At 40.4% G+C, this 12,267-nt stretch overlaps 1 protein-coding gene across 1 annotated transcript; it reads left to right on the forward strand.

The window, feature by feature from the left end:
- Positions 1–1,229: 1,229 nt before the first annotated feature.
- On the forward strand, positions 1,230–10,136 carry LOC108666487. The gene is made up of 5 exons (XM_018153373.2): positions 1,230–1,326; positions 3,483–3,608; positions 5,905–6,049; positions 6,600–6,661; positions 9,517–10,136. Exons 1-5 carry the CDS (start codon positions 1,305–1,307, stop codon positions 10,134–10,136), a joined length of 975 nt encoding a protein of 324 aa, XP_018008862.1. The 5' UTR covers positions 1,230–1,304.
- Positions 10,137–12,267: the final 2,131 nt, after the last annotated feature.

The raw sequence follows: 12,267 nt of genomic DNA on the forward strand, positions 1-12,267 counted from the left end.
AGTACCGGTCGAAATAGTGAAAGGCGTATCTAGCGCCTGCAGTCACTACTCACTCACTAGTGTCTGTTATAACTTCCACAAAGCTTCTGTAGCAACAGCAATCACCAGCACCAACAGTCAACACTGCCACTAGTTAGCACTGGCGTCAATCATCATTGCCACCTGTCATCACTAGCACCAGTCAAAAAAAGCACTGGTCAAAACTAACACATTTCATGACAAGTAACAGTCATTGCTACATCAACTATTGCTGACTACTGATGTCGTTGTCGCCAGCCATCAAAAGCACCAGCACGCCAGCCAACTTCACGTAAATTAGTATTCAGTTGTCAATGCTACAAAACGGATTTACACTAATTACTTTTTTTTATTTCATTCAAATTTTCAAGTTTCCCAAAAGTTGACCATCGAATTAATTATTGTCGTTTTAACATTAAATTTTTGCCATGGTGAAAATCGATTTCGACTCGGAATAAGAGCTAAGGATGGTAATCTAGATGCGAAAACGCGCTGCACTCGAAAATTTAGAGTTATTGGGCTACCAAAATATCTACCCCCAAATTACTCAACAATCCCCAAAAAGATGTAAATAAATGAAATTTTACAGCTGTCATGGGGCGAGACTCGTCACCGTTCTTATAAATATATCCTTTACTTGAAGGTTGTCCCAAACATCGCTATGGTATTGGCTGTGCTCAGTGGTGCCCGGACTGCCTCAACACAGGCGAATGTCACCCTCGCTCCGGAGGCTGTGTCTGTGCCCCTGGCACCCATGGCAACCGTTGCCAGGACTGTGAGTATCGTAACCAAGCGCGTCATTTAATTGTTTGATATTTGAAAGTTATCTCCTTGAGAGATCATTGAAGGAGATCAATGTAACGGAATTTTCAGCGCTGCCATTGTGCGAGCCATTGCGGACTTCAGTTAGCAGTGCGACGCTTTCACGAAGAATTCAGCATTTGACAGTTGATATGAGGGAGTGAGGAGAAACTCATTTATTGGAATACACAATCTTTATTCAACATTCTCGGCATTAAGTATCTCGTTTTATAAATTTATTTGTAAACCCTAGCTTGCAGTTTTGTGAGGCATTGGATCTTCGGAAGCGTTGAGAGGATCCAGCCCTGGATGCTGGTTTAGTGCAAGTCCTTGTTACAGACTGCGGCAGGGGCCGCTACGGTGACGACTGCAGTAAGAACTGCTCTGCTGAGCTCCGGGGTAGGGAACGAGCTGACCTTCCCATATGCGACGGGCTGACCGTCTGCACCCACGACCTGCAAGGCTGCTCCTGTCTTCCTGGATTCATGAGACCTTACTGCAACATAGGTAATATTAAAAAGATACTGCAACATAGATACTTACTGCAACATAGGTAATATTAAAAAGATAATGCAACATAGATACCTACTGCAACATAGGTAATATTAAAAATAATAATATGTGTTTAAAAATTAACACTTTTTAAAGACAACACTTCTAAAGAGGCCAGTGTCCCTGATGTTGCACATATACAATGAATTTCATATTTCATTTTGTAATATTAAAAAGAATGATTTTGAACATTCGTACCGAACGTTAAAAAAATTTAAATTATTTAAATTATTTATTCTGTCAATCGATTCAAGCATTGTCTCAGACTTTAAGCAAGTGTGCAAAATTTCAGATCGATTCGACAGCTAGAAGTGTGTTAACCCTATTCGCAACGGGTTGACTGGAAAACGCCCTTATTTTCTTCTACCCGCTGTAAAAAAATAACCACAAATCTGACGGCCTTGTCTGTCGAGATACTCTTCAACTGAGACTTATTCTTGGTGTTGAATCAATAATATTTCAGCTTTTTTGATCTATAAAAATAAGGTAAGTCATTTAGCAAGCAACGTATAAACATTTCCGCACACCGACGCTTGCCGGCAGCGATCTCCGGAGGTCAGAGGTGCTTGGCAGTGTTCCACGAGCTACGGAGGTGAGAGGTTCAGTGTCTTCGCTCCCTCTCTTGCAAGTTTATGCGATGGCGAGCAACAAACTGACTGACGATGAGAGAAAAAAGCAGCGTACAGTATCGCTGTACGCTGTAGTAAGCAGCGATGAAGATGATGATGTCGACTTTATCATCATTGTTGATGATTAAAATCAGTCTCACCGTCGGTAAGAATCACCACCAGAATATCGATCGGCCGCAGTTGTCGTTCACGTATTCTGACCAGAATTTCGGTCCTTCCGTTCTCGTAATTTTAAAAATAGATTCGAGTTCACAATTGTGCGTTTAAAGACTGCATTTGATAGAAAACAATCTATATTAAAGCATGGTAAAATTATCGCGGCGTATGTTAGTGGAACCTAAAAAGTAGTGGCACCTAAAAAGTACTTTGAAAAATTAAGGGCAGAAATCGTTGCACCCGTGGTTCTAGCGTAACGCTTCAGCCCGTTGCGAATATCGTTAAATATTTATTGTTATTGTTTTGTAGCAGACAAACAACAAGAAGTGAAGAGAAATGTTGTAAAAAAGCAGATGAATGCAAGTAGCCCTACGCCTGTTAAACATCAAATGCTGCTTCTGAGAGTGGATTCAATCCCCAGCGGTGGCAGAAAATCGGGTTTTATGATAAACCTTCGCATATTCATGCAGGAAAACCGTATCGTGCAGCACCGATTTTAATGCATTTCAATAACAATTTTACATAGAGAACAATAAATTACTCAAAGAACAATAAAATGCATTTGTACGCTTCCTTGATCGCGTCCATGTTCATTGGAATTAAAACAATGTATAATCAACTCATTTGATTATAATTTCAATCAAAGGATATTAGCATGGTCCTGTAGGGTCTTCCAATACTTATATTCATTATTATTTATTATCAGCAATACGAAATATTTTTTCATTTACAAATTTTTCAAACAATTTGAAAACCACCCAAACTAGTTTTCAATTTACTTTTTCTTTCATCGTTACCTCACCAGTCACCTTATTTCTTTGTCAATGATCGGGGTAACTAATTAAATAGCTCATATGATATTCATATAATTTGAAACATTTTAATCTATAACTTACTGCTGATATGTCCGTCTTATTTCTAATACTGTCGCAACCTGTTATTTCTACAAGTGCAAGTTCCATACTCACGCAAATGTACTTTACACTATAGCGTCTACATCGATTAATTCACGTCTAAGTCCTCTTTGTGTTCACTTTATTTATAGAAGTTAGGACTTTTCTCCGCTATTATCCTAATGAAATTACGATATTTTATTCACTCTAATGAATCACACGCATTTAAGTCAATCATGGACACAAGTAATGTTTCATGCAGACTCGCTATTGCCAATGTTTCATGCAGACATAAATAATATTTATTAAATAAATTATTAAACAACATTTATGCTTGATAGAACATTCATAATGTTTCATGCAGACTCGCTCTAGCTGTATCCTTATCCCAGCACAAGTCGCTGAGGTAATCACTAGTTGGGCCCTCACGCAGTGTGTCCGGACGGGTGGTACGGGCCAAGTTGCGCCCTGCGCTGCAACTACTGCGTGGATCGCAACTGTTCTCGTGATGACGGCCGCTGCCTCATCGGCTGCCGCGACCCTGCGCTCTGCACTCACGGTTTGTATTTGCGATACGCGCCAACCTGAGTAAAGTAGACTCAAGACGCTCAATATTATTGCGCAATATTTTTATTTGTGCAATAATATTGAGGGCGTAGTAGTATTACTTAGAAATTGTTCAGTATATTCCGAAAAAATTACTTTTCAGTTCAATATATTGCACAATCACGCCTCCAGACGTACAACAATATTTTCAGGAGGGAAAGTAGTATGTTCGGGCGGCACTTCGTCGGGAGGCAATAATAAGGTGCCACTGTACGGAAATAATAGTGTGAACTTCCAGTGTGTATTGTCAGGGTGATCCACGGATCCAGCTGCCAGATGTTGTGGGAATAGAGCGGCGAGTGTTTTATAGGAAAGACAAGGTCATGAAATTCTGTGTCCCGCCTAGTCAGTTGCCTTTTTGCATTTGACAAGTGAGCAGCGTGCGTTTGCTGTCGAAGGGCACTTCACTAATGGCCGTTCCATTATCGCTACTCGACGAGCATACTGTACTCGGTTCTGTATTCGTCCTTCAGGTCGGGTTTCCTGATCAGAAATCGATTGCTACGTGAGTGAAGACATTTAGGGCAAGTGGAGGTGTGAATGCAAGAGTGTCTGGAGGTCCTGGGACTGCCGCAGCACCTGAGAACGTAGAGAAAGTTAGAGATTTGCGTTCTCCACACTGTTCTGAGACACAGCGCCTCCTCTGTCTTAGACCAATTGTTTACAATGAATGTCCAAGAACCCTACTTCATTTGAAGAACAACATACGCCAAGCCATTGGCAACATGATCGTCAATATGCTTCAGCGAGTTGAACGGAACTTCAAGCTTCGACTTATTGAATGCATTGACAATGGGGGACGTCATTTGTCCTACGTTATCTTTAAAACTAAGTGATACAAAAATTCAGGTTCTGAATTTTTCAAAAATTTTACATTAATATATCTTAACATGTTCTTTTTTATTGAGCTATCTAATCAGGAAGCTTCCGTGAAATGCCCTGCATATAGGTTTTACCTGAAGACAGGCATTCGATGACTATGTGAGGGATAAGTAAATTAGACTATTTTAGACTTTACTGTACATTACAGAGCAAACGACTTATACGGCTAACACATTCGACCGCGAGGTCGGAGCAACTCTTGCAACAAGCGCTGTGACAACGTAACACAAAGTTATTAAATGGTAAATGAACTGAGATTACTTTTCAATCAGTATCACGTACTGCTCTCCTTTTTCGAAAGATTAGTATTATATACGCTTTGAAATCAAATAAGGCCTAGAGACCACTATACTGTAAAGCTCAATAAAGTCCAAAAGTTCACTTCGCCAGCCACGATGAGGACACGAGATTGCCACAACTACCTTGAACGACCGCTTTGGATGTACTGAGTGAATGTAGCCCTTAAACGTCACAATATCTATCAGTCTTCGATATTCTGAATACCGCGCAATATATTGCGCAAACGCTCAATACGCCACTTAGACACTCAATTATTAACCACAATTTTGAGCGTCTAGGCAAGGGACTGCTTAACGTGCATGCATCGCTTAGCAAATTTATTGGTTATTGTTTTCATATTGTGCATGGCCTGTTGTTGTTGCCTTGTTGTGACTGCAAATATTTACAATTTGATATTTGATTTGAGTCAATTTACATTGATTTACGATAGTTTTATAACATTGTTTTGACATGAATTTCAAGTAAGTTTGATAATTTTAAGTGCTATCATTCATCGTGCAATAACGAAGAATATTTCGAAGATTGAATATTACGAGTAAATATCAATAGCATATCGATTAAAATTCAGCCAACATTGGAATATGAACTTCCCGATAACCCTGAGTGGGAATTTGTTGAATTCTAACGGGAATATTTTCATTAATGCCTTCGCGATTGCTGAACAATTTTGAATCGTGATGGACTCCAGCTGTCTGAGGAGCAATGGCTCAAGAGCGAACGGTTGATTAAGATGCTTAATCGTTTAGTAGCACCTTAAAGCTGGGAGCCTGTCTATTGTCTGATGCTGGTTGTGCGTCTAGAACTGGGAGCACGTCGAGTACTAGGATCACGCCTAGCAAACTCCCATCCTCTGTTGGCTATGGCGATGGAGCGTCTCTACCTCGTGCTGTTTCAGATATCAACTATGACTATGGCATGTACTCAGGATGTACTCGTATATATGCATGTGCAAGCACCCAGAATATCGATGTAACGTGCACGTTTTTCGCTGTAAAATGATTGTATTAATTATAAAAACGATCATTTGCTGGATTTAATGTACACTTATCGGCATATTAACCCCCTAGAGCTCTTCCCTCGTCCTCGCAACTTACCGCGTTTCCGGGCTGCGCCATCCGTGTCCTGCGACGGCCTCACGTGCACAGTTGTGCCAAAAGCCTGGTCCCCCAGCGCGGACGAGGGCTTTCTGGACTCGGGCACTAATGTTACAGGGTAGGTATCAGATCTAACAAATGAGAATTCAACACTTAATATGTATTTTAACCCTCCACCGCCGTATGTCACTCTCCAAGAATGTAACTTTCATCTTAAATTATACGTTAACTATTGAGTGTAGCAAACTGAGGACATTTGTACGCAACAGAGAACATTTTAAAGCTGTCATTCGTGGCGGCAACACTGCCATCAGTGCAAGTCATTTTGCGCTCACTATAGAACGTATCCATCCTGGAAAGTAGGCTTGTGACAATAGTGCTCCGGTTACCCGTGCCAGGCGGCAGAGTGTTAAGAAATCGAAATTGCTACAAAGTTCGGTAGAGACCTTGGATAGCCTGGTGCAGCTGTTTTTCTTTCGCGTATCCTCTTTGCAAGTGTAATAAACATCACATGAGAAGAGAGTTATTGATTGTCAAATCAATGATTGTTAAGTTGGACCTACTAGGTATTAGACTTACTATGTTTGCAGCCACAAAGTAACTAAGAAATTTAGTTTATGTAATGTCCCAAGCACGAACAATCTTTGACCTCATGTTACTGCCACCAGGTATCGGCTGCAGGTAAAGAACTTGAGTAGCTCAACGGCTGCATGGGAGACGCAGCTAACAGGTGGGTCACAGTGGAAACGTGCTTCTTAGTCATGGTGAATCATTTGATTTAACTCAGCAGCAATTATGATAAAATTCCTTCATAAACTCTTAAGCCACAAAAAATCCAGTTCAAACAAATCAGAAAATATTGCCAATGAATAATACGGCCTGCCTTAAAATAGACTAACAATCATCGACTTAAGTATCCCCTCAAAAAATTTTCTCTTAAAATTTAATTCACCCCTTTTTGACATGTTATGAAATTTGCTAAAAAATCGGGCCTCTCAGATGATGTCTAGAGTGCCTCAGGATCATCAAAGTTTTGTTATTTGCCATGAAATGTGTCAAAATAAATAAGTAGCGAAATTTGAAACATTCATATTACCATCAGCCATTTTTGCTCATTTTAACTTATTAGTTAGCGATGCTTTTATTACTCTGCAACTGGAGAATCTTTCTTGATTATTTACCGTCAGCCATTTCTTAAAAGTATTAAAATCACTTGACTGCTTAAATCGCAAGTTTATCAAAAATTTAAAAGCAAAGAAAATAGCCAGAAAATTCACCATTTCTTAAAAAGGAAAACGTTTCGGAGACCAGCTCCATCATCAGTTCAAAACCTAAAAAACAGGTACAAATGATTAGCAATAAATTCACATTGATGCATAAATCGTCAAATGAGAAACAAACAAGAATGAAGCAAACACGGGCATGTCTAAAGAAGTCTTGGCCGACTTTCGGTGAAGATCACAGTACTTTCTAAAACACTGGCATCCATCTTCACCGTATTTTGATCGTATATAAGTATTAAAATCACTTGACTGCTTAAATAGCAAGTTTATCAAAAATCTTAAAAGTGTTCTGCTATTAAAAGTGTATCTTAAAAGTGTTCTGCTATTAACAGCACCACCAACTTCCAATGTTTGGTCGCCAGTAACTGGCAGATAAACATTCTAGGAAAGATCACTGTCACTTCTTTGGCCTCTAGGGCTACTGTCACTTTCTGCCTCCTTCCAGCAGGCTTTTTCTGGTTGAATCAACTTTGAAACAACTTACGTTTACGACGTTGGAATCATATAATAATATAGTCTAGAATGAGAATTGAAGCAACGTCATTCGTGCAGCGTCGTGCTGACTTTATATTCCATCGTTGAAATGATGTTACTAGTCCAACGTTGTTTCAACGTTTAAATTATTTCGTTGAAATCGTGTAGACCATAGGTACGTTCTGCAATTGGATAAACGTCCTCACCTTAACAAAATTCGGGGACCGCCTAGGCTTCGGCCGAATGGTCACTATACACTCGGCGCAAAGTTAATATGAGACTGCTTGGTCATCCGATCGAAATATGTTTCTCGTCAGAATCTCCTTTCCGACTTTAGGGTACGCACTCAGTGAAAGCAGGTTTGCCCGCGCGGGCAACCTGCTCCCACCTGCCACAAGAATGAACATAGGATAATAATGTAAGTGTTCACAGTGAAAACCTGTACGAATAGGCTTCTGTATTCTATGGTTTCAGGTGCCAGCCTGAGCAGGTAACCAGCACGCTGGCAACCTGCTTTCACTGTGTGCGTACCCTTACAGTCTATTGAGAGTCTTAAAAGGGTTAACCGAGCCGAGTTAGCAAGCGGTCCAGAGGCTGCCCTTAGAACTCAGAGCTGAAGTGGGCATAGAGAAGCTGATTAATATGCTCCTCGAGTCCTAGGCGGCCGCAATGCAGGGTCGCCCAAGCCTCTAAATTTTATTAGTGAAAAGGAACGCAGATATAGTGAAAATTGATGAACTTTATTAAATATATTTTATCACGAAAATCACATTATTTGAGCATCGTATTACAATGCGCTACATTAGATAGGTATATACTATGCTATTCACATTCCTTCAAACCTACGCTGAAAGAACCTCAGCCGGGAGCGGAACCGGGATCTCCAGCTCGCGCGCTAAACTTGATCCGACTGGAACACGGTGAACTCGATTTAAAAATGAATTAAAACCTATTTAACTCAACTTTCCACATCGGCCTACATTTTTACATAGGTGGATGTCATCTGGCAACCGTTTTAAATCGTTGATAGTTATCGCCACAATTACAGATGTAATTCGAATCATTGTTATATAGGCATATCCCGTGCATGTTCACTTACCAGTGGTGTTTGCTGTTTAAGTCCATTTTGACGCTAGACGGTTTAATATAAATTAACAGAAAAAAACGTTGGAGAAAGTGGCACAAGATTATAAAATCTAGGTAAATTTTATTCATAACTTGGTTCTTGAATACTGCCTGTGAAAATATTTGGAAAATTCTTCGGGATTCAGGAAAAGATTGATACTGAACTCGTACCTCAATCAATAACTATAAGTTATTTCTTATTCGCCACATGTTAAATTGAAGAAAAAGGATGGTGAATTAATTCCGACTGTCATTCCCCCTTGAGATTTTTGACTTCGGCTTTTGTTCCAATATTTTGAAATGTTTTTACAATCTACGAGAATAAGTTAACATAACATGTAACATATGGGTACTGCGTAAGTTTTCTCTATTTAAATCTAGGTCAAAACTTGTCTGCATGAGAGTTTGCAATGAAAAGTATTTATTATAGGTTTTGCTTTCATTAGTTAGCCAATGCAATATGTAATTCTGTGGAAAATTTTAATATTTTCTGTAAGTAATGTTTCCTCGTATTTTCAGGGTAATTAAGGAGAAAAGCATGACAATCCCTAAATTTATATTATATAGGACTGTGCATGGTTTGATAGATTTGTGTTGAAGATTGTGTTTTGTTATCAACACCAAATGAAACAGAGAAAACGAAAGGAATTACAACACAATTTTGCTCTCACGGTCAATGCATTTTGTATTCATTATCTCGCAGGGCTTGTCATAAACGTCATCCCCTGTGGGCGGTACGCTGTACGGCTTCTCGTCGATACCACGAACGGTTCAGCGGACCCTGAGTACAACCTCGGCATCCGGCACACTGAGGTGCAGGTTGCCTGCCCCACCGCAGGTGAGTTAGAGTGCGTCATTAGAGAATGTGAGGTGCAGGCCGCCTGCTTTACTGCAGTAGAGTACGAGCGTGTCATCAGAGAATGCAAGGTGCAGGTTGCCTGCCCCACTGCAGGTGAGTTAGAGTGCGTCATCAGAGAATGTGAGGTGCAGGCCGCCTGCTTTACTGCGGTAGAGTACGAGCGTGTCATCAGAGAATGTGAGGTGCAGGTTGCCTGCTTCACTGCGGTAGAGTACGAGCGTGTCATCAGAGAATGTGAGGTGCAGGTTGCCTGCTTCACTGCGGTAGAGTACGAGCGTGTCATCAGAGAATGTGAGGTGCAGGCCGCCTGCTTTACTGCGATAGAGTACGAGCGTGTCATCAGAGAATGTGAGGTGCAGGCCGCCTGCTTTACTGCAGTAGAGTACGAGCGTGTCATCAGAGAATGTGAGGTGCAGGCCGCCTGCTTTACTGCGGTAGAGTACGAGCGTGTCATCAGAGAATGAGTGGTGCATATTCTCTGATGACTTAGAGTAAAGCGATTCTTTTTAGTAAATCGGTACTGCCGTCTCGTTGAGGATATCTAGGGTCACAGTTAGCATCCCTACCAAACTTGGACACGAGTGAGCTATGGGAAAGATTAAAGTCTATTCTTAGCCAAAATAACAGTGAACAAAAAAGTGACATGGGGCAGGATTTCCCCTTTTTTTAATTATCCATTACTCACTTTAAATTAATGGATTATTTTTACGCGCAATCTGCCCCAGTCGTGCCACTTAAATAATGGCATTTAGAAGTGCATGCAGCGCTTTAATTAACGGACTATTCTATCAAATTCATCTATTGACTCAAGTTCCCTTCTTACGCCTTAGCTGGACAACACCATTATTTCATAGTTTAAAAATACTTGAACTACTTCCCCAACTTTCACCCATGTACACGTAACCACCAACCTCACACAACCCAACCTATTTACAACGTAAATCTGCACCTGGTCGTCAGGTATTTGAATGAACAAGGCAAGTTGCAGTTATCTCGATGACGGACTACGGTCTGACGCAACTCATCCATTCTGAGTCCGCGAACCTTATTCTCTCTGTTTATATCAGGTGTCTGTTTACACCAGGAGTATCTCTTAGTACGATATTTTAGTTACTTCGACTTCTTCGAAACCCATACTTAGAGATGACATTACAAAAAGAGAAATATAAGTTTAACAAACTAACATAATGCGCTAGTGGACTGCTTTGAGAAGCTGAATTGGTTTGGTTAATGGAAATGTGTAATCGGCTACGAAACAATTTTTTTATGTGTACTAGACGAATTAATTAATTAATTATATGGGTATCAACCATACCTTCAACATGGATTATAGTCAGAAACAAAGTTAAGCTGGCATACGAAAAATTCGTTTGCCATGTTCTCTTGCCCCACAAATGGAGCGCACCGTAAACTTAGGGGATCACACAATTATGCAATTTAGAGGGAGGAATCCATTTGTTATTAGAACATGTGAGTTAAAGTGCGGCAATATAACTAGGTTGCAGACTGCCGGGAGAATCAATGTGTTACCCGCATTATTGAAGGCTATTACGTGCGTTCCGCGAGATTAACTGAGACACTAATGTACACCTTCAATATAAGTGATTATGTGTCATTTAAGGAAAACAAGAAGCAAAATAATAGCCTCTTAATGTGAGTTAGAGTTTTCTGCCAAGAACTCTGAGAAGCAGATTGACAGTCAGGCAGACGCGCACCCTAATGGCAGAGTAGGAAGTCAATAGTTGTACACGCAGGGGTATAGACAGTAAAAGTAATGGACATTTCGCGTTGCAGACGGTGTAAACTACTGAATACTGCACGCCATCTATTGTACAAAATATTTTGCAAGCATTACCCATTGCAATTGTTGCGTTAGAAAGAATAGAAGATTTTTTTCCTCGCTAATCAATACGAAAACGAAGAGAAAAAAGTTTGAAATTAACTTCTTCGCTTCGAACTATTCGGTTATCAGTCTTTAGCAGGTTCTGTATTAAGCTGCAAATAAAACATATCAATTGTATCGCAGCCATAGTGAATTTTGACTTCTTTTTAATTTAATTATGACGAGTAATTTTTCAGATATTCAGTTGAAAGTATCCTCATTGGGTACATAAATGCCGCCTCCATTGAGCATAGCTCACAATATAGTGAGCACAAATAAAGAAGCATACTTGACAGACGGTGTGCAAAAGAGGGAACACACTCAACTGACTGCGCACTTAATGGATGGTTCATCCAGTTGACCGTGCAAAGCACTGGTTCAGCGCGCAGAAGACAAAACACTCAATCGGTTCAAACGAAACGACGCACGCAGTGATTGAGCTTCCATTGTGTTGTGCACACTGTATAAGGTGTGAACAATGGGTAGCGCTCACAGAATATTATAGACTCATGCAGAGTACAGCGTGCGTTCAACGGAAATTGTACTCGTCTCTAACTGCACTCGTCCGTTGAAAAGATCTCATCAAAAGGCCAGTCTAGTCAAGAAAAGCACAAGAATCGGCGACAGGCCTATCCAGGCCTACTCTTTAATGCCGAAGATACTATACTATACTACTATACTATACTAAGTGAACACATTAGAAAGTTCAAACA

Source organism: Hyalella azteca, unplaced genomic scaffold (genome assembly GCF_000764305.2).
Source record: "Hyalella azteca isolate HAZT.00-mixed unplaced genomic scaffold, Hazt_2.0.2 contig4931, whole genome shotgun sequence".
Lineage (NCBI taxonomy): Eukaryota > Metazoa > Arthropoda > Malacostraca > Amphipoda > Hyalellidae > Hyalella > Hyalella azteca.